The sequence below is a fragment of the Hirsutella rhossiliensis genome, assembly GCF_020360975.1.
Source record: "Hirsutella rhossiliensis strain HR02 chromosome Unknown scaffold00013, whole genome shotgun sequence".
NCBI classification, from domain to species: domain Eukaryota; kingdom Fungi; phylum Ascomycota; class Sordariomycetes; order Hypocreales; family Ophiocordycipitaceae; genus Hirsutella; species Hirsutella rhossiliensis.
In genome coordinates, this window is record NW_025408679.1 from 359,674 (window position 1) to 382,451 (window position 22,778).

A 22,778-nucleotide genomic window follows, 5' to 3' on the forward strand; every position below is an offset into this window, starting at 1 on the left:
TGACGGCACGGCGACTAGGTGCCCGGGAGACTTACGGCAGCTTTAGCTACCAGGGCCGAGTTGTGAGGAGGCAAGGGGCGAATAATTCAAGCGTCGTCGCGATGCGCCGGACGGAGTTTGCGATGACTTGCACGATTATGTCATCCTAGGGGTTTCATGCACTCAGCCTTCAAGGTGGGGAACCTCAAACACCCGGGAAACCCTTCCCAGGTGGCCGGATTAGGCGTCAGGGCGCTTCGCCTTGCACAATAGCAAGGTACATAGGTACTTGATAAGCAGGCCTCGCTTGGTCGCCCTTTCGAGCTTCAAGTCTGGGCCATTACTGATGTGGCTGGCTTCTCTTCGGGACCAGGCTTATCAACTGGGCACAAGTATTTATGTGCTTTCGTGTACTGTAAGTTGGGCCGGGTAAATAATAATGAAACTTCACCTGGACGTACTCTTTTTACCTTGTTATGCTTTGGCATAAACATCATGTTTGCTGATCTCTTTGCACCGCACTGGCTGTGGGTAAGTACGTACTGGTAAGGTACCAGGTACCTAAATACAGCAAGTCACTGGCTCTACAGTACAGTATGCTGCCTCCAGTTCAACGAATGCTTGGGTCCCGCTTGCTCGTGTAGTCTCGTCAGGTGTCAGCTCTGGGTATTATTTACCTACCTACTTCTGTTTACATAGTACTGTTGATGTTCAGTTTGGACACTGTCGTTCTACGTACCTCGCCTTGCCTACCTAAGTACCTAGGTACCTTATTAGCGGTACCTCATCTTAATACCTAGGTACCTACCTACCTACAGTACCTGTTACCTATTATTACCAAGGGAACCCTTTGCGCTAGGCCCCGCCACCAACGCAAGTCAAGGCGAGCGGTGCTAGCTAGGGAGGTACTCATCGTCACACGTAGGCATGTGGCCACCCGCCAACCCGTAAACGGTACACCACTATTAATTATCAATCGGGACAAACCCCATCGGGCTGAAGGCACAATTACTCGGCACTCCATGCCACGAATTCCCGCCTCATCACGGATACTCCTCGCCCAGCTCTGGAGCCGCCCATCCCTTTGCCTTTTCCACCTCGAGGCGGGCCTCGACGCACCCGCACTTTGCTCTTCGCCGTCCGCTCTCTTCCCCCGACCGTCTGCCCTTGTCTCGCTTCGCGTGCCAACGCCCGACGACGCGATCTCGGCGGCTGCGGCGGCTAGGATGGCGACAGCTGCAGGGCCAGCCGATTCATCATCCACCGGCCAGCCTGGCCATGAACAGCCGCTGCTGCTGACTGCCGCCCGAAGCCCCTCGATCCCGCTCAGAGACAGCTGGCACTCGGTCCTGCCACCGCTGCCTCGGCAACGCTCGCCTCTCGTTCGCTCGTCCTCGCCCCGACACCTCTCCGCTGCATCCTCGCCCCCGGCCACGAGGACGACACACGTTTCCCTCGACTCCAAATTCTCAACGCCCATCGGCCCGCGAAGCCCATCTTCGGCTCAGCCGCAGTCCCATCACTTCGATAGCGACTTCAACCCTCCCTTCGATTGGGGTGATGATAGCGCCGACGAGTTCCCCCTCATCATGTCTGCTAACTCCATGCACGACGCACCGTTCGACGACCAACTCCTCAGCGTCTTTGCCGACAACGATTTCTCCTCACCCTCGAGCTATCCGTCCTTCCTGAACCCACTTCCCGCCACAAGCCCGCAGGCAGACCAGGACTCGGGTCAGCACCAACTCGCCACCACGCACGATACCGGCTCTGGCCCCCACTCCCGCCGTCCCTCGCTCTGCCTTGGGTTCCTGGCCTCTCCCTCACGATCCACAACTCGCAGCGCAGGAATTTCCCAAAATACGCTTTTTACAAACGGCTTTGGCGATCAAGATTTGTCGTCCGAGGGAGCGCAGAGCGTCGGGATGCCTTCTGCCTCGTCCCGAGACGTCTTGAATGCTCTCGACCGAGCGCCCGCTCCAAAGAGGCGGCGGTTGTCCAGGACTGGAAGCCGTCAGGCACAGCTCGAGCCGCTCGCTTTACCAATCCCGCCAGACGACGACGATCTATTCGCCGACAACGAAAAGCTCGAAGAGCTCGACGACATGAACGGGCTGACCACCATCGACCTGACCGAGGCCAATGAGGTCCCAGAGGAACTGAAGAAGCCCAAAGTAGACAACCGGGTCAAGATCTCTGCCTTCCAGTGCGCAATCTGCATGGACGATGTCACGACCCTCACGGTCACGCACTGTGGTATGTGCCCCATCACCAGTCGCCTGTTGGGGCCCTCGTTAACCCTGCCACTCCAAAGGCCATCTGTATTGCCAGCAGTGCCTTCATTCGTCGCTCAATGTGGATTCGACAAAGGGAAAATGCCCCATGTGTCGCACCAAGATAGATATGAAGTCCCGCTCGTCGTACAGCATGAAGACCAAGGGGTTCTGGCCGCTCGAGCTGAAGCTCATGACCACAACCAGCAAGGGCAAGCGGAAGGCGGCTTCCACGCCGTGATGGCCATCGGCAGGGGAGATGTCAGATCCAAGCATGAAACAGGCGCATCGGAGTTTGACCTTGGCAAGGACGATTTCGAAGCATCGCTGGCTCCGCACTCACGGTTGAGCTGGCAATTCACCAAATGGGCCACATTGGCGAGCATTTGTCTATACTCCTAACCAGCGATATCCGGGAATTCTGTCCCGCAGACAAACCATTTACAAGCCCACAAGTCTATCCCCGGAATCCTTTTGCCGACTCGGCAGGCGGACTGATCGAGGTTATTCTGCTGTTGCCCTCCCATCGTAGATGAACAACCACGTGCCATCGACTTTTATCCCAACGCCAGCAAACCGCGCGGCCTGCAAATTTCCTTGCTCCCCTGACAGTGGAGCCGCCTTGCGAGCCCATGCTCCTGGCCATCTGCGTCTTTTGAGATCTCAATGAAACAAAGCCTGATTTGCCTTGCTCGATCCCGATGTGACTTCGTCCTCAAACTGTCTTTTCATTAGGGCTTGGTCCCGACGCTGCTGGGAAGGAGAAGCGACGATGCTGCCAACTTACCTCCAAAAACCCCGTCGCGGCAATGACAACCATAAGCCCGTCCGCCAGCTCCCCAATCCGCTCCTCCAGCCCCTCGCTGGCGTGGGCGCCGCCAATGCCAGCGCTACGCTTCAGCGTGTGGGTCACGAGCATCCGGTGGTCCGTCAGGAATTTGCGCCCCTGAACAGCGTTGTGGCTGCCGCGGCTCAGGAGTGCCGCGGCAATGATTCGGACAACCTTGGCCAGCAGGTCGTAGTGCTGCTCGAGGGCACGCGAATTCTGCGAGTCGCTCTGCAGCTCGGGATCGGCAGTGAACAGGCCCGATGTCTCGAGGGTGCGGAATACGTTGGCATAGAGGATGTATTTGGCGCCGGCGCGGGATTGCGAAATCTCAAGCAGGAGTGCAAGACGGGCGTTTTGGTAGTTTTGCTGGTCGCCGTGGCCTATCATGCGAAGCGTTAGCTAACCAACTCCAAGATGTCCCAAAAATTCGAAACCCACCAGACGCGAAAGCTTCGTGCCACTCCTGCATAATGTTCCGAAGGGAGTCGACGAGAATGCCGATAAAGTTGAGCCGGTTGAGCGTTTCTATGACGTGGTTGTCGTCTTCTTGACGGCCGACATGGACCAAGGCATTGAGGAGAATGAAGGCTGCAGTTTGGCAACTGGCCTGACTGCAGTAGGCATCATCACATATGACGTTGATGAGCCTCTCTCCATAGACTTGAATGGTCTTGGTAGTCTTGGGCCGACTCGAACTCAGGGGTCCCTGCTCTGACATTCCCGTGAGATACCTGTAGCAGATTTCGTAGTAGACCGATCTCAAGACCGGCGAGCCGGCCCACTTGCCGATAGCCTGAAGGCATATCTGGAAGAGTTGGTAAAGTTTGTCGCTGACAAGATTGCCGATCGCTTGGCTCTGCTTGTCGCCCGCATCGGTGGCTGCCAGATCAAGCCTGAAGAGAAGCACTCGAGCCAATCTGGCCAGTTCCAAAGCTTCCTCGGGGCGGTCTGACGCAAAGGCTTCGAGACTGGGGAGCACAGCTTGGAGTGCCTGCAGGAAGAAGGAAGTCTGCGCCGTTCCCTTGAAATCATTGCATTCAACCATAATCAATAGCAGCCGGGTCCAAGACTTGAGCACCTTGAGGCACAGTGTCGCAATCTGCTTCTGCCTATTAGTTGACAAGAGGAATTCCAGGATCATGGCCTCTTCCTTCTCAATGGCCACCAGGTCTTGGGCCGCAATTATGGTCCCTTGTCCCTGCTGCTCGCCTCGTTTGAGGAGAAGGATTTCTTTTGCTCGATCCACGTTGTAAACGAGATTGGAGTCGGCATCAGTCTCCAGGCAGGAAGAAACATCCAGGTCCTTGTAGAACTGAAGGGGCGGCGGCGGAATGTCCCAGAGGCCCTCGGGAAGGAGAAAGTCGAACAGGTCAAAGGCTGTCGGCGTCTCAATCGTTTGATTGCCATCGCCAACAACTTGGCCGTTTAAGGCATCGTATATTCGTCTCTTAACCCCGGGCATGCGACCTTGCGATATCATGCAGAGCTCCGTGGCAATGTATTCCAGAGTCAGGCTGCGCAGCGTCAGGAAGTCAACCAGTGTCGGAGCACCATCCGTCACGGGGAAATGCACCACGGATATGGTCTGCTCTTCCCACGGTAGGTCGGGCCGAATGACAGATTCGCGGATGAGGAGGTGGAAAAGGAACTCGTTTTCTCGAAGTTCGTTGATGACGATTGTGGCAGAGAGAGGCGAGGTCCAAAGAATGTGCAAGATGCGCATCGCTCGCGACTTGAGCGCGATGAGCCACTGTCTCATTCCCGACGAGTCTCCGGAAGGAATCTCGAGCAGCAGCCTCACCAGGCTGTGGAACAAGGATGTCCGGGCCACAAACGCACCGTTGTTTTCAACAGAAAGAGAGTCGACGCCGCATTTGAATCCCAGGAGCAGATGCGCAATGGTGGGCTCCTTAGGACTCAACTGCAGACACTGCAAGAGGAAGTCGAGGATGTAGATTTTCGTGATGTAGTTTGGAGAATTCGCTTCGCGGCGAGACTCTAGCGGGGCCATGAGCTCGGAGCCGAATGATCTCGAAATCGCCTCGTGCTCTCCATTCGCTTCCAAAGCGACAATGGCCTTATTGCGATGCGCGAGTCGGCTCGACCCCGTCCAAGTAGCTGCGATTTTGGAGGATGAAGACATCTTTTCCAACAGCTTTAGGCATGCCAGTGTCAGATCAGGGTGGCCAATCCCGCAGTAGACCCCGAGGTCCACGACGAGATTGAGTCTTGTCACCAGCCCGTCCTGGAACGACGCGTATGCTGTGTGGGCAATTGGTAGCCGCGTCTGACTAGCCTGGACCTTGATGAGCGGCCTGACCAGGTTCTGGTAGGTCGCCTCTAGGTCGAGGACTTTGGTGATGACCTCGACTGCACGCAGAATTCCCAAGATGAGTGGTGAGTCGGGAGCAGCGCTGCCAACGTCTGCCGCGTCTTGATGGATCGTGCTGAACAAGGCCCTCATCACCTTGTCGTTGAACATCCATTCCATTACCCGCGCAAAAGGATGCTTGCAAACGTACGTCGCGAGATCTGTGGCGGCAATGACGGAATCAATCTTGAGATTCGTCTCGTTTGCAATGACAATAAGATCTTCGTTGAACGTAGCCAAGCACGTGAGAATGAATTCGAGGCAGCTGAGCCTCAACGTCCGGACCTGATGCTTGTCCTGGAGATCGTGTGACTTGTTCGCCAGGACCAGGCCCATGACAAAGTCCACGTACACTTCAATTCCAGGATACCGAGAGCTCGATCCGAGGTTCTCCGGAAACGGTAGAGAGTCATTCAAGGGACTACTGTCTCTTGCCGGGGATACCAACGCCAGCAGCAGTTGAATGAACGATTCGGGGTCCTCAAAGCCGGTGCTCATCTCATCCAGGATGCGTTCCGTGGACACGAGAGTAGTGGATTGTGATTGTCGCATATGTCCTGTGGCGGGACTAGCATAGCCCCCGGTGACCCAATTCTCCAGGCAACTCCACATCATATGGCTCTCCTGGGTTGACTTGCGGGCCATGAGAGCCTTCAGTGCCATGAAGGTGCAGCCTCGCAGCCGGGGAGGTATCGGGCTGCTTGCCAGTTCGTAAAGCATATCAACAAGGCTGTGTCCCGGATTCTGCAACAGAAACACCCGCGCAGTTTCGCTTTCGGAGGCGAGCTTTGTCATCAGACGAAGGTAAGACTCAAGCATCATGGCAGACTCGGGCTCCGTCTCCATTTGTTCATGGGCCGACTTTGCACCGCGGTATCTCATGGGCTGGGTGGTTGTTGGCTTTTGCCTGGTCTTGTCAGAGAAGAAGTCGAGTTCTTTGAATATTTGAGTCCAGGTCAGAGATTGCGATCTTCTCAGCTTCCCCGAAGATTGATGACCCTCGTCGAGGAGGAATTCGTGGGCCGCGGTTGCGCACTCTTCGTTGCCTGATATTGCCTGCAGCATCTCACAAAAGGCCGTCACCAGCGGTGTTGACGCTCGTCGAGACGCCCAGTGCATGAAGCCCGCGAGGTTGCTGTCCGGATCCGACCAAAAGCTGGCGGCCGCATCAGGACGCCCTTCATATGAGTAGGCAATGGTGAGCAAGAAGCGCTCGAGGTCCAGGTCTTGTTCGTGAGCCTGGCTCAGCTGCCGTTGCTCGTCTTCGTCAACGCGAAGCTTTCTGAGAACATCGGGCAAGTTGGATATGAAAGCATCGACAAAGACCTCGAGCTGCGTCATCAGGCACAGCTGAAAGAAGCCCGAGAACTGAATCGAGTCTGACGGGAAAGCAGAAGACTTCCTCTGGAGCCAGTTGCGCATGCCCACGCGGACCGAGTCATGCCATTCCGGCGACTTGACATCGCCAGCGACCGAGAGCAGGAAATCGAAAGCACCATCCTTGAGCGAGTCGAGGAACTGCTTCGACCGGTGGCGATCCTCTGTCATGGCTTAGCGTCACTCTGCATCTGCACTGGGGTGAGCCGCTTACCCTCGTCAAGGTCAGTGTTTGGCGGAATGGCCGATTCGGGCGGATCATCCAAGTAGAAACCACTGTATTCTGCGAGCCACCAGGCCCGAAAAGCAGCATGCAGTTGCGGTAGTGGCCACGTAGAGTCGTCTGCGGGCGGCAATAGCTTATTGTTCAGCTCCCGAACTCTGATGAGATCGTAGCCACCTTCTGTCGACCCAAAAGCCGAGATATAGGCACCAATGGCAGGCACAAGATGCACTGTGAGAATGGCATGTCGATGAGCTTACGAGCGACCAGTGGAAGATGGGTGAGGGAAGAACGCACCTAGGAGAGCATCATATCTATCTGCTTTCTTGAGAGTCGAGACGAATTCTAGAAAATCCGACACCTCTGCCTGTCGCTTCTCGATGCAGCGGCAGAGGATGACGCCGAGCAGTTCGTGTTGCTGCATCAGGCTGAGACGTGAGAACTCAATCGTCTCCATCTCTTCGGTCAGTCCAGCAGCAACCCCTTGGTTCAAGGTTTGTGCGGCCGCAATCTTGTCCCCAAGATTCTGCAGCAGGGCTTTGATGCGCGCCATTGCGGACATGCAATTCGATACATGGCGTTTCGCTCCTTTGGGGCCAGCTTGGAATAGTCGCCCGGCGACGAACATCTTGATGCTTTCAAGCGCGCTGGACTCGTCGACATCTTCCTCGGCGCTGTCGAACTCGAGAAGCAACCTAAGAGCATCGAGGAGATATTTCCTTTGCTGGTGAAAGCGGATTATGCCGCACTCGAGGAGGGTGCGCCCCAAGACGGGGGGGTCGTCTTGGGAATCGAGGAGGCATCTTGCCGCTTGGAGCTCGTCGAGATCGATTTCGTCGGACAACAGAAGCACGTCTTGTTGGAACTTGTCGTTGATGGTGTACTCGCTGCCGTCCAAAGAGATCTTGCCTGATTGGAGTCAACACCTCGCTGCTTGTGCAAGTCAATCTAGCTGTGCTCCATACCTGATTTCACCATGCTGCGGCTCTGATCTTTCTTGGACGGATGCTCCCATAGCTTGTCCAACTCCTTCTCAAAGGTCTTGACGAGAAAGTCGTTGTCTAGGCTCTCGAGCCCGTCCCCGTACCCGCCGCTGAGCGCGACGAGCTCTCTGTGGAGCGCCTGCAAGGCATCCAATGTTGTGAATTCGGCCATGTTGGCGAGGGAGTGCTATCGCATGGTGAAGGCCGAGGCGGCGATAGATATCAAGGTCACCGGGCGGCGACAGGCGCGCAGAGCGGTACCAATTTGCAGCCTCTTGTCGTGTCGCGATGCGCGAGAAGAGGCGTTGTCCTTGGTTGCTGCAGCCTTGCCGCGCCCATGCGTTCTACTGGTGCGGTGAAGCTGTGGGCCAGAGCTTTGAATGCCATTATTGCGGGCCCAGACAAACATTCAGCGGGCGGTGTGCATTCTGCCGGCTTTATTTCTAGGCAGGTACGAATACGAAGTACAAAGCACAACCTTGCTCAGCATCCCGTCTCTACACAGCTTCGTTTTCCGTCTTGACGTTTCATAGAGCCCTGCCAACTCGCGCTGCACGGGTCACTGAAGCTCGACCGCTCACAAGCACAGCCGCCTGAGGCCATGGCATCGTGTCGTCTGACAGCCTCTCCTGAGCCGGTTGCCTTGGTGTCTGCCTGTGTGGTGATACGACCACGGGGAGAGTAGCTGTGAAATCGTGACGCCGAGAGACGATCCGCTGCAAGCCAGCGGCTCATTTTCTGCAGCAAGATTAGTAGAGGAACCATGTGCCGCTGAACGATGGCATCGACCCAGACATCGACCGTAAAGCATCTCGCCAGTACGCGTAACCGGTCGCGGCATCGTGGGTCGATCCAGCGCTGACTGCCTACAGGAGATATCAAGACCGGCTCTCTCAAAGACCGCGAGAAAGCCGTAGACGGTAGGCCCTGCCGCTTGCTCCTACGCTTGTGACCGCATATCCTGAGTGGCTCTCTAGACTTGACCCATCTCCTCAAGAATAGAGCCGTAAACCTGTACGTTCCAAGGGCCCATTGCTCTGGCAAGCTTGAATCCTGACGAGAAGCGATGGACAACAGCTCTGCACTAGAAGACAAGGGCTACCATGACATCTTCGAAGCCATCTTCAGTCTCGTCCTCTGCGAGAAGCCCGTCTTTTACGACAAGAAGAAGACTCAGCCAAAGCGCAATGGCGCCGCCTCACGACTTTCGAAATGTGCCGCTGCCGTCAGAGTGGCTGCCGCCCGGGGCGTCTCCAGGCTCGGACGGAAGACGTTGCTCGCCCTCATAGACCACATCACCCAGGTGCTCCCCGGCCCAAACGAGGACTTTGTGCAGCCGTTGGTCCAGGACTACGTCAAGGCTCTGGCAGAGGTCCTTGCTCGTCCGTCCCACGTCGAGTTCCTTGCGAGGAAAAGCGCTTCATCATGGCAAGGCTGTGTCGACTTCCTCCTTGACATGGCCGAGTATAGTCTCCCGAGCGATGCACAGCCCCATGCGTTGCCCCTAAGCCGCGACTCGCCTGCCGCTGCCTCCACTCCGTGGTCGACATCAAGGTCAAATGGTTCCATCCCAAGCCAGAAGCGTGCCAATCCGCTCGAGGGAGGGCCGCTTCGGGATTCTCTCGAAGGATTGAGCCACCTGGTTCAAGCAGCCAATGCACCTGTCGCGCGGCGATCCCAGGATATCACGGATTTGGTCTTGGGGGTGTTGGGAATGAAGCACCTCAGCCTTGGTTCCACGCAGACAATTTGTTTTGCCATTGCGAACAGCACGTTTGCCGCGACTCAGGCCGACGACTTGGCTTTTGCAAACACCCTGGTCAAAAATCTTTTGCCTCTCATGAGCTATTGGTGGCGTGCCGACAAGGTCTCCCAGGACGAGCTCATCAGAGCGTTGAGGAATGAGATTTCTCGAACCGTTATCCTCACACATCTGCACGTTGAGCACTTAGCCGTCACCACTTGGGACATTGGAGTACGGAGCGACGTGGAGGAGCTCATCGAGCGTTTGTGGCTTGAGTACTCGAAGCGAGGCGAAGCCTTTCGGTTACAGCTCAATGATCTCACGTTCAATGCATCGGCATTCCCGGACGATTCTTTGCGACTCGGGCTTTTCGGGCTACGCCAGTACAATGCCGAGGGGGAGGGCCACTGGGCCCTGGTCCAGAGTCTGGCGCTATTGGAGGCCATTCTGCTTCGACCCGGGAAGAGGCAACCTGGCCCTGGGGATGACGGCGTCGAGCCTCTTCAAAAGAAGCGACGATTGCGGGAGAACTCGAGACGTCTGAAACTCAAGCTCAAGTCAAAAGACGTTGGCATCCAGAGGACGACTCTGCAGCTGGTTCCATTCCTGGTCGCTGCCAACGCATTGGCATTGGAAGAGCTGACCGAGCTGCTCGTCGAGTTGGCTTCCCGTGTCTCGGACAAGAATGCTGCAACGGTATCTTGGGCTCTGATCGCTTGTGCAAGGTACTGCTCCTGTTGTCCTATATACCCTTCAAATCGCTGACAGAGTGAAGTTGCGTCTCAGTGCCTGGCTTGTGTGATGGTCAGACAGATGTATGGAGACAGCTATGGCATGCGGCTTCGAGATCCCTCAGCCTTGCAGCAACTAGTCGTGCGTCTTGCCTGTTACTGCACACCATACTGGAGGCAGGCATCCTGCCGTATCACTCGCTTGCGGAAGACATCAATAGCTTCGTCACTATGGCCGATGTCAACGGGCCTGCAATCCTCTGCGATACATCTCTGTCATTGATGTCGTGTCTTTTCCACGAACGAAACATCCGGTTACCAAGCGTCAGCCAGGCTACGAGCAGCCATATCATCAGATGGGTCTTTTTGAAGTGGAACCCTAGTGAGTCTCCCCAAACCGCTACGGCGACCAGAGACTAACACAAAAGAACCCAGATGAGTTGGCGTACGCTTCCTTTCAGTCGCTCCATGTTCGTCCATCTCAGTTTGTCAATCTGCTCAGAGCATGCTGCGGAGCGCCGCCCCTCTCTTGGAGCAGTCGACATACTGTTTCCGGCTCGACACTCAGCGAGGCCTGGAAGCTGCAACGCGAAATTGCACGCTTCAGCGAGTACCTTTTGCTGCTTGACCACAGACTGCCTGATTCCGAGCCTCATCGGCGTGACCATTCGCGGGCAACAATCAAATCCTCCCCACTGGCAAACCCGGGCAATTTCTATTCGTCAAGGAAGCTTACGTTGGAGCTCCTATTCCCGAAAGTGGATGAGCTGATCGACCTGTGCGACTCCTGGACCAAGAAAGCGGGAGAAGGTGGCAGCCAGATATCTCTCGAAAGATTTCAGAGCCTTTTGTCTGCTTGCATAATGGGCGCCATGCTTCTACCTCAGGTGACCGATTTGAACTCTACCCAGTCATCTACCGTAGAGGCAAAGTTGGTCGATATCGCCAGCAGGAGTTTGGCGATTGCGCTGGATTCGGTTGAGCCGATGGCGTCGACGCACCTGGTCCTACGACTGCTGCGTTCTTGCATACCTGATCTCACCACGGAAAACTTGAGCAGGCTTCATGACGAAAATCTCGGTCTCCTCGGCCTCGTGACTACAATTGCGGCCTCGCTGGAGCACAAACAGTTGGGATTCAGCTCGAGCAATTCAGACTCCATGGACGTTGATGATGAGTTTGATTCACAGAACAGCAAGGCCACCATGACATCGGCACTTGCGTCCATACCGAGACAAAACATTCAAATGTCTACAAGTCCGCGAGCCTTTTACACCGAGACGAGGATTCGCCTCGCCCTCCTGCGAATTCTTTATAATGACGCAAGCCAGATTGGCCTCGTCCCCGACAGGTGGCTTGAAGAGCTGTTATCGATGTCCGACGATGATCTGCTGTCATGTCAATGCTTGCTGGTCGAGGTGACCAAGTCAGATCTCGCCATGAGCCCAGAGAATGCATTGAACCTAGTTCAAAGACTAGGCGTAATCATTAGCGACTCGGAATATCAGTGCTGCGAGGTTGCGCTCAGTGCCTGCGTTGAGGTCGTCGATGGCCTGCATCAGGTCTGGCTTAGTGACAACCAGGAACTCGCAGACAGGGTAGGCGACCTCTACAACTACTTCATCAAAGTCTGTCTCTCTTCAAACCTGTTTTCTCCGAGGGCTCAGATGTCGATGGCCCGCTTGCTCTTCACCCTTCTCAATGCCGATTCGGCGTATGGCAAGAATCTCGGACTTGATTCGTGTCGAACCTCGCTCTTGTACATTCTCAGCAGCGGCAAGATGATGGTCAAGTACTTCATTGCCGACAGGATCGCTGGGATCTTTGAACTCTATATTCTCCTCCTGCATGACGAGGTCTTTGTGGACGTCTTGGATAATCTGCCTGCAAACCCCGATGACACAGCGGGCATCGCCTTCAGGCTGCTGGTTCTTGCAAAGCTGGCATGTCGCTGGCCGACTTTGTTGAGGCGGTGCATATACCATATCTTTGAGACCCCCGGACGAATTTCTCAGGCGACGGACTACGCAAAATGGTGCTTGGCGGATGTTGCCCACCACTTGAATATTGATTCGCCAAAGGAGCTGTTCCAACTCTTCTCACGTCAGCTTCTGTACACTTGGATGGAGAATGATTCCTTGCAAGACATTCCATTCTCCATCTTCGGCTTCGACGAGCTGAGAAGCTTGCTTCGCTCTGCTCAAGCTGAAACGATTGGGCTGGCTATAATGCGAGGGCAGGAAACGGCCAGCGCAGATCTGACTCGAATTCTCGGGTCAAGCGACGTGGAGCTCCTGCAACGCAACTTCGCGACCGCACTTTCGTACTGCATGGTATATGGCGATGCTTTCGGCGACTCGGGCAAGGCCAAAGGAGAGGATCGGATCAGGAAAAGGCTAGGGAGCAAGCTATATATGGAAGCGTTCTACATCAACTTCATCGATATTGTCGCCCTCTTCTTCGACCTTATTGATCAGGAAGACTCTCCTGAAAGGGTTTTCCGCAGACATCAGGACCTTGCGTACGCCGCCGACAATCTGGAGGCAATCAAAAGCATCTCTCACTCGCCAGCCAACTTGCCGCCCAACCAGCAGCCAATGTTTCGGGCAAAGTATGTAATTCACAACCTCTTCAGGCTCTGCCAAGGAACCGAGTTTCAATTCCACGACCTCTGGACGCCAGCCTTGGTGGCATCCGTCACCAGAAAGCTTTTCAGCACTGTCCACCCTGCCCTGGGATCGCTACACGCCTGCTCGGTTCTCCGAAAAGTTCGACTCGTGGTTTGCTTGGCCGGACCCGTGGCACTAGAGTCCTACTGCCTTGAGATGCTTCTCAACTCGATTCGCAGCTTCATTGTCGACTCAGAATGCGCCGATGATGCTTTGGGATTAAGCCAGTATCTGCTCGCTGGAGGGTCTCAATACCTGAGTCACAATCCATCCTTCCTAGCCGGCTACGCTCTGTCTACTTTGGCCTCGCTCAGAGTTTTCCTTGAATCAAGCCAGTCCAGCACGACGCAGGAAAGCCAGTTCAAGGCAACGATGAGCAAAGCCCAGCGATTCCATGAGTGGTTCCGCAAGTATTTGGCCGAGTATACGTCGTCCGCGTTTTCCAGTCACGGTCAGGCAAAGTCTTTCAAATCTGTCACCCACTCCGCAGGGCACATAAGGTCGTCTGGAAATGCAGAGAAGGGCACTTCGGAGAGCAAGCTGCTTTTGGACATCTTGAAAGACGGCGCATCAGGCAAAGGGCTTTTGAACGAGTCGTCTCGTGAGCTCGCCTTGAGATTGCTCTGTGGCGACTTCACAGTGCCTACAGTCATCGCCGATGACATTGTCGGGGGCGACGAAGATGCAACTCTTCTTGCTGGCGCTGTGTGGAGGAGCTGTGAGGCACAGAACCTCAGTCGCAATTACCTGTCTTGGTCTGGGCGGGTTCTTGGACGGTCCTTTTCGGCCTCGGGGGAGATTCCCCAAGGCATTCTCTGCGAGTCGCGGCTCCTACAATACAAGAAAATGGCCCCTCCGGGACCCAATGGATCTGAGATGGGTCTGCTGCATCTCCTCCAGGATCTCACTTCAGATCAGGATTCTGTTGTTGCCGGCCTCTCGGAGGCCGCTCTGAGGAGTGCGGTATCTCAGGCAGCGCTGCAAGAGGATGAATCGCTAGTGACCGCTTGTCAGAGAACCTTGTCTGAAGCCCTGTTCCTTGCCTCGCAGTGGGGAGCGCATCGCGCACCCCCGTCAGAGGCGGCGGTAGCACCCGCTTCTGAGGAGGTGTCGTGTGTCTGGACAGAAGACATCGCGTCCAACCAGTGGCTGTCGCAGCTCAGCGTTCACTTGGCAAAGTCTGTGCCTGATTCCATTCTTCTTGCCGTGCTGCCCCCTATCCTGGCGCGATTGAAAGGCTTCGCCGACAAGGCATTACCGTTCATCGTCCATCTGGTTCTATTCTTTGAAATGAAGCAGAATCAGACCATGAAGCGCCACTTGTCTGCGGCGGTCAAGGAATGGCTCAGTTCGCAAGCTCCCATGGCCAAGGACAACCTGAAGCTGCTGCTCAACACCATTCTCTACCTGAGAACCCAAGAGTACCCGAGAGAATCTTCCATTGAAGATCGGTCACACTGGCTCGAAGTCGATTACAGCGCTGCGGCCTCGGCAGCATCGCGTTGCGGCATGTACAAGACTGCTCTACTCTTTGCCGAGCTCGTCACCTGTGACAGCACACGAAAGTCTCGGAGGTCGTCTACATCCAGAGAAGCGGACATCAACGAGACGCTCCTTGCCATATTTGAAAACATCGACGACCCAGATACATACTATGGTCTCCCCGAGGACGCGAGTCTTGCCAAGGTCCTCGCTCGCGTTGAGTACGAAAAGGAAGGCTCCAAGAGCCTTGCATTCAGGGGCGCGCAGTATGACAGCCACATTCGTCTCCGAGATCCGGAAGCGGACTCGGATGCTCAAGCCCTCGTGGGGGCACTGGGCACCCTGGGTCTGTCAGGACTGTCCCACTCGGTGCTCCAAACACAGCAAGATCTCGGATCCTCCAACGCAGCACTGGAAAGCACTTTCCGAACTGCGAGGAGGCTCGAGATATGGAACTTGCCTGCGCCATCGTCTACGGAGCATCACGCTGTTGCCGTGTACAGGGCCTATCAAAGCATGCATCAAGCCACAGACCTCTCGGCAGTTCGGTCAGCAGTGTATGATGGCTTCAGTCGCATCATGCAAAGCTTGACGGGTGACAGCGCCAACGCTACAGTGCTAAGAAGCCGGCTGGCCGCACTGGCGGCTCTGGCCGAGCTCGACGATCTCCTGAATGTCACCGACACTGCCGAAATGAACAAGGTTTTGCAAAGCTTTCGAGATCGCAGCCAATGGATGAGAAGTGGCATGTAAGTTGTTGCGTCGCCGCCATGCGTCCAAGGCGGCAATGTTAACAGAGCTCTAGGTACGACGACGTAAGCCAGATCTTGTCCTGTCGAGAGACGACAACCAGCATGTTGAGTCAACACGCCTCGATACTCAGCAACGCCAATCTCCCCGTGTCTTCACTGAGGCGTGTGCAAGTCGAGGCGATGCTCATGGCATCTGGTATATACCGTTACCACCAGGCGACGCAGGAGTCTCTCAACATCTCGACGGCGCTCAATAAGCTGATACCTCTCTGCAAGGACCTGAGCCTGCATGTAGATGCAGCAGTCAAGATCGAGATCGCCAACTCACTGTGGGATCATGGAGAGATGAGCACCAGCATCCGATTGCTCCAGGGGATTGACAAGGATTCTTCCCTTGGGAAGCAGACGATCCCCGTCAGCCGGTCCGAGTTGCTCTCCAAAATTGGCCACAAGGTCTCGATCGCGCGCCTGGAAAAGCCGCGAGACATTCAAAAGTCGTACCTTGAGCCGGCACTCAAAGAGCTCAAGCGTGACAATACCCTTGCCAAGGAGACGGGCGCCGTCTATCACCAGTTTGCGACCTTTTGCGACGAGCAGCTGCAAGACGCAGACGGCCTTGAGGATCTGAAGAGACTGCAGAACTTGAGGAAAGGCAAGAGCGACGAGGTAGCTGATCTCAAGGCGCTCATATCGTCGACACGAGACTCGCAGCTCAAGAATCGATATCAGCAGGGCCTTGCCAAGGAGAAGCAATGGCTGGATCTGGACGAGCAGGAGCTGCGGCGCGTCGAGCAGACGCGGGGCGAGTTTGTGCGGCTCAGCTTGGAGAACTATCTGCTGTCCCTGGCGACTTCTGACGAGTACAACAACGACGCACTGCGGTTCACGGCGCTATGGCTGGAGCGGTCGACGGAGGATGCCACCAGCAAGGCTGTGGCACGCCATCTCGAGCTGGTGCCGACGGGGAAGTTTGCCAGCCTCATGAACCAGCTGACGTCCCGGCTCCAGAATCAAGAATCAGTTTTCCAGAAGCTGCTCTCCGACCTCGTCGTCAACATATGCGTCGACCATCCCTACCACGGCATGTACCAGATCTGGTCGGGGACAAAGGCCAAGGCTCAGCAAAAGGACGAGGTGGCTGTGCTGCGCGTGAGGGCGACGGAAAAGGTTGCCCAGCGGCTCTACAGCACCAAGTCTGTGGCCAACATCTGGTTGTCCATCGATAAGACGAGCAAGTACTACCACGGGCTGGCCATTGACAGGAACCCGAGCAAGTACAAGTCGGGCGCCAAGGTTGCCCTGAAAGACTCGGCAGCCGGGCAGCATCTGGTGAACTGCCTGGCCAAATACCGGGTCCCGCCGCCGACGATGCACATCGGCGTGTCTGCCACCAAGGACTATTCCAGCGTGCCGCACATCTTAAAGCTGGAACCGACAATGACGATTGCATCTGGGGTGAGCGCGCCCAAGATCATCACAGCCGTGGGCAGCGATGGCAACAAGTACAAGCAGCTGGTCAAGGGCGGTCACGACGACCTCCGCCAGGACGCAATCATGGAGCAAGTCTTTGCCGCAGCATCGTCGCTCTTGAAGCTGCACAGAAGCACTCAGCAGAGGAACTTGGGAATCCGGACGTACAAGGTCTTGCCGCTCACCGCGTCCTCGGGCTTGATCGAGTTTGTCCCCAACACCATTCCCCTGCACGAATTCCTCATGCCGGCGCATGAGAGATACTACCCTCGGGATCTGAAGGGGTCCCAGTGTAGGAAGGAGATATACACGGTCCAGAACAAGTCTACCGAGGCCCGCATCAACACGTATCGCAAAGTGACGGAGAGGTTTCGCCCGGTGATGAGGTACTTTTTCATGGAGAACTTTATGGACCCGGACGAGTGGTTCACAAAGCGCTTGGCCTACACGAGAAGCACGGCGGCGATATCGATGCTAGGCCACGTCCTCGGAGTAGGCGACCGGCACGGCCACAACATCCTGTTGGACACCAAGACGGGCGAGGCGGTGCACATTGACCTGGGCGTGGCATTCGAGGCGGGGAGGATTCTCCCGGTACCGGAGCTTGTGCCCTTTCGACTGACCCGAGACATTGTTGACGGCATGGGCATTACGAAGACGGAGGGCGTGTTCCGGCGCTGCTGCGAGTTCACCCTGGATGCCCTTCGAGAGGAGCAGTACTCCATCATGACCATCCTGGACGTGCTGCGCTACGATCCGCTGTACACGTGGTCCATCTCGCCGCTCAGGCTGGCCAAGCTGCAGAAGGCGAGGCAGGAGGGCGACACTGGGGCGGAAGACGCAGAGCAGGGCGAGGCAGAGACCAAGAGGGGCAAAAAGGGGGCAGGGCACTTCAACGAGCCGTCGGAGGCGGAGCGGGCGCTCGAGGTGGTGCGGAAGAAGCTCTCCAAGGCGCTCAGCGTGACGGCGACGGTCAACGATCTGATCAACCAAGCCACCGACGAGCGTAACCTGGCGGTTCTTTACTCTGGTGCGTGCTGAACGAAGCTTTGGGAGAGTGTGAAGGCACTGGCTGACTGACGTTGTTTCGAACAGGCTGGGCGGCGTACGCTTGAGTGGTGAAACGAGGCTCGCGACTCGACGGTTCGGGTGGTGAGGCACAACTACATCATCTGCGGTGGGAGGGAGACGCAGCTGATTATGGGAGTGGACGTGTAGACATGAAGCAAGCTACCACCCATGAAAGGGAGCAAGGGGAGAAAAAAGAGTCAAAGCGAGGATGCTTGCTCGAGGGGTCGAGATACAGTGCCGGAGCTAACATACATAATGGAGCGATTAAATCCGACGTTATCTAATCGCGGGGCATAGTGTACGTAGCACTGGTAAAAAGTACCTGGAAGCCATCCATCGTCGAAAGTGACATAACTTGACCACTTCGCAACGCGTCCGCCAAACTTCCCTTACGCGTATTCTCTCCGTCCCGCTTGCCCTGTACTCAACTGCCGACCGGAACTGTATAGACGCTGCATAGAATCGACGACAGCTGGCCGTTGCAGAGCCCCGCCCTCACAGCGACCAGAGCTGGCGCCACCCTCGGCACTGGCCTCGGAACGCCTCCATCGCCGCCCCATGCAATCCGCGCCCGCCAATTCCTCCTCCCGCCGCCGGCCGCGCCTCTCGTCGTCTGCTTCGTCGTCCTCGTCGCCTGCCGCGTCCCCCGTCGTCGCGTCCAAACGCCCCCGCTTCGCCGACACGCCCGCCATGGCCAGCGCGCGAGCCAGGGGCAAGCTCCCAGAGACCATCGACCTCACCCAGCGTCCGTCGGCCTTCCAGCCCTACAGCGGCGCCAAGAGGCTCGTCATCAAGAACCTGCGGGCCCTTAGCAACCGGGACGCCGAGGTCGAGGAGTACTATGCCCGCACCGAAAGGGAGCTCGACAGCGCCCTCGCCGCCGTCTTCGCCGACGGCCGCCCAGCCGTGCCCCTCGAGAGGCTATACCGCGGCGTCGAGGACGTGTGTCGGAGGGGAAATGCCGAAAAGGTGTACAAGTTGCTCTCAGAGCGCGTCGACTCACACCTCCACAAAGCCGTCTTGCCCCGCATAAAGCGTTCGGGGGGCAGCTCGAGCGTCGATGTCTTGAGGAGTGTTCTGGGGGAGTGGAAGACCTGGAGCGCCCAGGCGGTATGCCATTGCCCCTGATTACCCCTCAGCTGCGTCACTCTTCGCTCACTCGGCCGCAGGTGACCATTCGCTCGACCTTTAGCTACCTGGACCGAACGTATCTACTCCGCGAATCTCTCCCGTCCATCAACGACATGACCATAACCCACTTCCGGAGAATGGCCTTTCTCCAGCAAGACGCAGCCTTGAGTAATACGCCGGGAGCCCAGGCTGTTGCCGGCATCTGCGAGATGGTTGAATACGACCGCCGAGGCGATCCGCGGCTGGACTCGCATCTCCTCAAGGACTCTGTTCGCATGCTCTACGTCTTGGGAGTGTACGTCAAGCACTTTGAGCCACGGCTGCTGCAAGAATCGGCAGCATACTTTAATGACTTTGGCGAGTCTTGGAGCGCCTCGAGCCTCAAGGAGTATATTTCGGCCTGCGAGACTCTGTTGCAGAGGGAGGACTACCGTTGCATCGCGTACAATCTCGAGAGCACCACAGAGAAACAGCTAATGGACTCGGCGCATGCCATTCTGATCGAACACTACTCGGACAAACTGTTGCACGGAGGAAGCTTGTCGCATCTCTTGTCAGAGAAGGACGTCAAGTCGATGAAGGGGCTATACGACCTGCTACGGCTATCGGGCATACAAAAGAAGATGAAGGCGCCGTGGGGAGACTACATCCGGACCACTGGCGCTTCCATCGTCTCGGACAAGGACCGGGGCGATGAAATGGTCCTTCGGCTCTTGGATTTGCGGCGATCATTAGACCTCATGATCCGCGACGCCTTTGACAAGGACGAGGACTTTTTGTGGGGGATGCGGGAAGCTTTCGGCAAGTTCATGAACGACCGCTCAACAGCCGCCTGCTGGGACACGGGGACGTCCAAGATCGGAGAAATGACGGCCAAGTACATCGACATGCTCTTGAGGGGCGGCCTGAAAGCCCTGCCCAAGGATCTCCTGTCCGACGTCCAGGACAGGGCAGCGGCCGAGAAGCAGGGCCAGGCAAGCAGCGCCGATGAGGACGCGGAACTAGACCGTCAGCTGGACCAAGCCCTGGAGCTGTTCCGATTCATCGAGGGCAAGGATGCGTTTGAGGCGTTTTACAAAAAAGATCTCGCCCGGCGGCTGCTCATGGGTCGCAGCGCAAGTCAAGACGCGGAGCGCAACATGCTGACCAAGCTCCGAGGCGAGTGCGGCTCCAACTTTACGCACAACTTGGAGCAAATGTTCAAGGATCAGGAGCTGGCCAAAGACGAGATGGAATCGTACAAGCAGTGGAGCAGTGCCAACTTGGAGCGGAAGCCAGCCCTGGACCTGCACGTCATGATTCTGTCCGCCGCCGCGTGGCCGACGTATCCAGACGTGCGGCTGAGCCTGCCGGACGAGGTCGCCGGCCAGATTGAGCGCTTCGATGGGCACTACAGGACCAAGCACACGGGGCGGGTGCTGACGTGGAAACACTCGCTGGCGCATTGCTCCATCAAGGCGGCGTTTCCCAGGGGAGCAAAGGAGCTCCTCGTCTCCGCGTTTCAGGCCGTCGTCCTCATGGTGTTCAACAGTGTCCCCGACGACGGGTTTCTCACCTACGACCAGATATCCACAGCAACAGGCCTCCAGGGGGGCGAGCTGGAGCGGACACTGCAATCGCTGGCCTGTGGCAAGGCCCGGGTCCTGTCCAAGCATCCCAAGGGGCGCGAGGTGAAGCCGACAGATACGTTCACATTCAACAAGGGCTTCGCAGATGCCAAGTACCGAGTTAAGATCAACCAGATCCAGCTCAAGGAGACAAGGGAAGAGAACAAGGCGACGCACGAGAGGATCGTGCAGGACCGACGGTTCGAGACGCAGGCCGCAATCGTGCGCATCATGAAGAGTCGCAAGCACATGGGGCACGCAGAGCTTGTAGCCGAGGTGATCAATCTGACGAAGAAGAGGGGTAGCGTCGAGCCGGTTGCAATCAAGAAGGAGATTGAGAGGTGAGTCTTGTTCGTGAGCTGCGTGGGGATCGACTGAAGCGCTAACACACCCGCCCTCTGCAGTCTCATTGAGAAGGACTACCTGGAGCGGGAAGACAACGGGTACACGTATCTGGCATGAGGAGAGGCCCAAGGCCGTCGGCCGGTGGATGGTGTCGTCGGGTTGCCCGAGGACGTGATGCAAAGTCACATGGGTCCTCTGCACGGAGACGCGGTCTCGATGAAGGCAATAATACGAGAAACAAATCCAGAACCAGATGTGCGGCGCAGAGTTGCGTTTCAGCTCCTGCGAGGAATCTGTACGTAATTGGAAGCCTCACTTTGTCGTCTTCATCTCGGTCGCCTTTCTGGCCCTGAGAGCTTCGCCCCATGGCTGGGCGTAGCGCCACAGGTTCACTGCATCACCTCTAACCCACAGCACAGCAGCTGGGCGGTGAGACGCAGGCTGCCACACATGTTGCGGGACGCTTGCACGGCATTGCGTGTGGGAGACGCGTTCCAGGGGGTTGTTGGCGGCCAGGCGTTGAATGGTACTGGCAGATGGGGTGTTGAGAGCGAGGCATTTACCAGCCCATTCCATCTGGCGGCTGCTCTCATACTCTTCGGTTGACCCTTTGGAGACTTGGCTTTTCTCATACAACCATGATACAAGGATCAAGCGTAAGAAAAGGGCTGTTGTGTGTCCAACAAGGCCTGTAACTAAGGCCTGTAACTGCACAACCCGCAGTTGGGGGGCAGCGAGGCAGGCGATCGTCCCATTGTACAGCCTGCCATGCCAACCTCACCAGCCTCACCCACCTCACTCACCACCCTTCGGGTTGCACGACGCACGATGACTGCTTGTGAGGGCGATGGCGTACAGGACATCTCCGGTGCCGCGACACAACCAAGTCGCCGCTGCCGTGTCGCCCCGGGCGGCGCTGCCATGGCATGCTAAATCTCCGATCTGGGCTCAGCACAGTCAAGTCGAGGGCCAGTGAGCACTGCGTTGGCGGGCGGCCGTGTCACGTGTGCGTAACCTACACCGGATGCTCGCCCGAGTCTCTTTCCTCTCCTCCTTGCTGCTCGGGCTCGAGGAGTCGAGACACCTTCGACCGCAGGCTCCTCGTCGTCTGAGAGGCCCCATTCTCCCAGCATCGCGCCAAGTCGACATTCGGCGCCGCGTCACACCGCACCGTCAGCATTCACCTGCATCTTCCACCATGGATCGACTCGTCGCCAGCACCTCCGATTGTCCGCTCCGCCTGGCACGACGAGAGATGCACACCAGAAACTAGTCGCCGCGTGAGCCAATCGCCCGCGCCTCCTGCGCCACCCTTCCCTCCGGCCTGACCAAACGGATGTCGAGCTTGCCCTGCGGCAAGGCAGCCTCTCCTCCCCTCGGGCAAACCACCATTGGCGAATCGCAAACGACGATGCCGGCGGGATTTTCTCGAACCAGGAACACTCGAGTCAGCCAGAGGGACCGCAGGTCGTCGGGCGAGGCAACACCCCTCAGACATCAGGCAAGGCAACTCGGTTGCCTAGCTTCGCGCCGCGAGCTTGAGCCTCCAACTCCCGTGGCCATTTCACCAGATCGACATCGACGCCCCTCGGCAAAGACGCTTGGCCGGTAATGCTTGTGCCCCTGCAGTCTTGGATCAGAACGGCTGCCCGAACCGCTCGCCGCTGCTTCTCCACCCCCTTGGACTGGCTGACATGTAGGAAAAGGGCAAACTGCTGCGGGAATGACTTGCATGGACACT

At 56.8% G+C, this 22,778-nt stretch overlaps 3 protein-coding genes across 3 annotated transcripts; 2 read left to right on the forward strand and 1 right to left on the reverse strand.

Annotated features, from left to right (window-relative positions):
• Positions 1-1,205: 1,205 nt before the first annotated feature.
• On the forward strand, positions 1,206-2,493 carry HRG_09562 (zinc finger, c3HC4 type (RING finger) domain-containing protein; the record flags this gene model as incomplete). The annotated part of the gene is made up of 2 exons (XM_044868033.1): positions 1,206-2,235; positions 2,294-2,493. The coding sequence occupies 2 exons, from the start codon at positions 1,206-1,208 to the stop codon at positions 2,491-2,493; spliced, it is 1,230 nt and encodes a 409-aa protein (XP_044716614.1).
• Positions 2,494-2,915: 422 nt separating this feature from the next.
• Positions 2,916-8,207, reverse strand: HRG_09563 (nuclear pore complex scaffold nucleoporin; the record flags this gene model as incomplete). The annotated part of the gene is made up of 6 exons (XM_044868034.1): positions 2,916-2,972; positions 3,040-3,461; positions 3,520-6,993; positions 7,044-7,283; positions 7,350-7,961; positions 8,018-8,207. 6 exons carry the CDS (start codon positions 8,205-8,207, stop codon positions 2,916-2,918), a joined length of 4,995 nt encoding a protein of 1,664 aa, XP_044716615.1.
• Positions 8,208-8,813: 606 nt separating this feature from the next.
• On the forward strand, positions 8,814-21,154 carry HRG_09564 (cullin family domain-containing protein; the record flags this gene model as incomplete). The annotated part of the gene is made up of 15 exons (XM_044868035.1): positions 8,814-8,853; positions 8,908-8,955; positions 9,013-9,049; positions 9,113-10,504; positions 10,555-10,583; positions 10,692-10,892; positions 10,946-15,410; positions 15,467-16,868; positions 16,926-17,913; positions 17,979-17,988; positions 18,440-18,647; positions 18,699-18,896; positions 18,990-19,064; positions 19,124-21,033; positions 21,097-21,154. The coding sequence occupies 15 exons, from the start codon at positions 8,814-8,816 to the stop codon at positions 21,152-21,154; spliced, it is 11,061 nt and encodes a 3,686-aa protein (XP_044716616.1).
• Between the last annotated feature and the right edge of the window lie 1,624 nt (positions 21,155-22,778).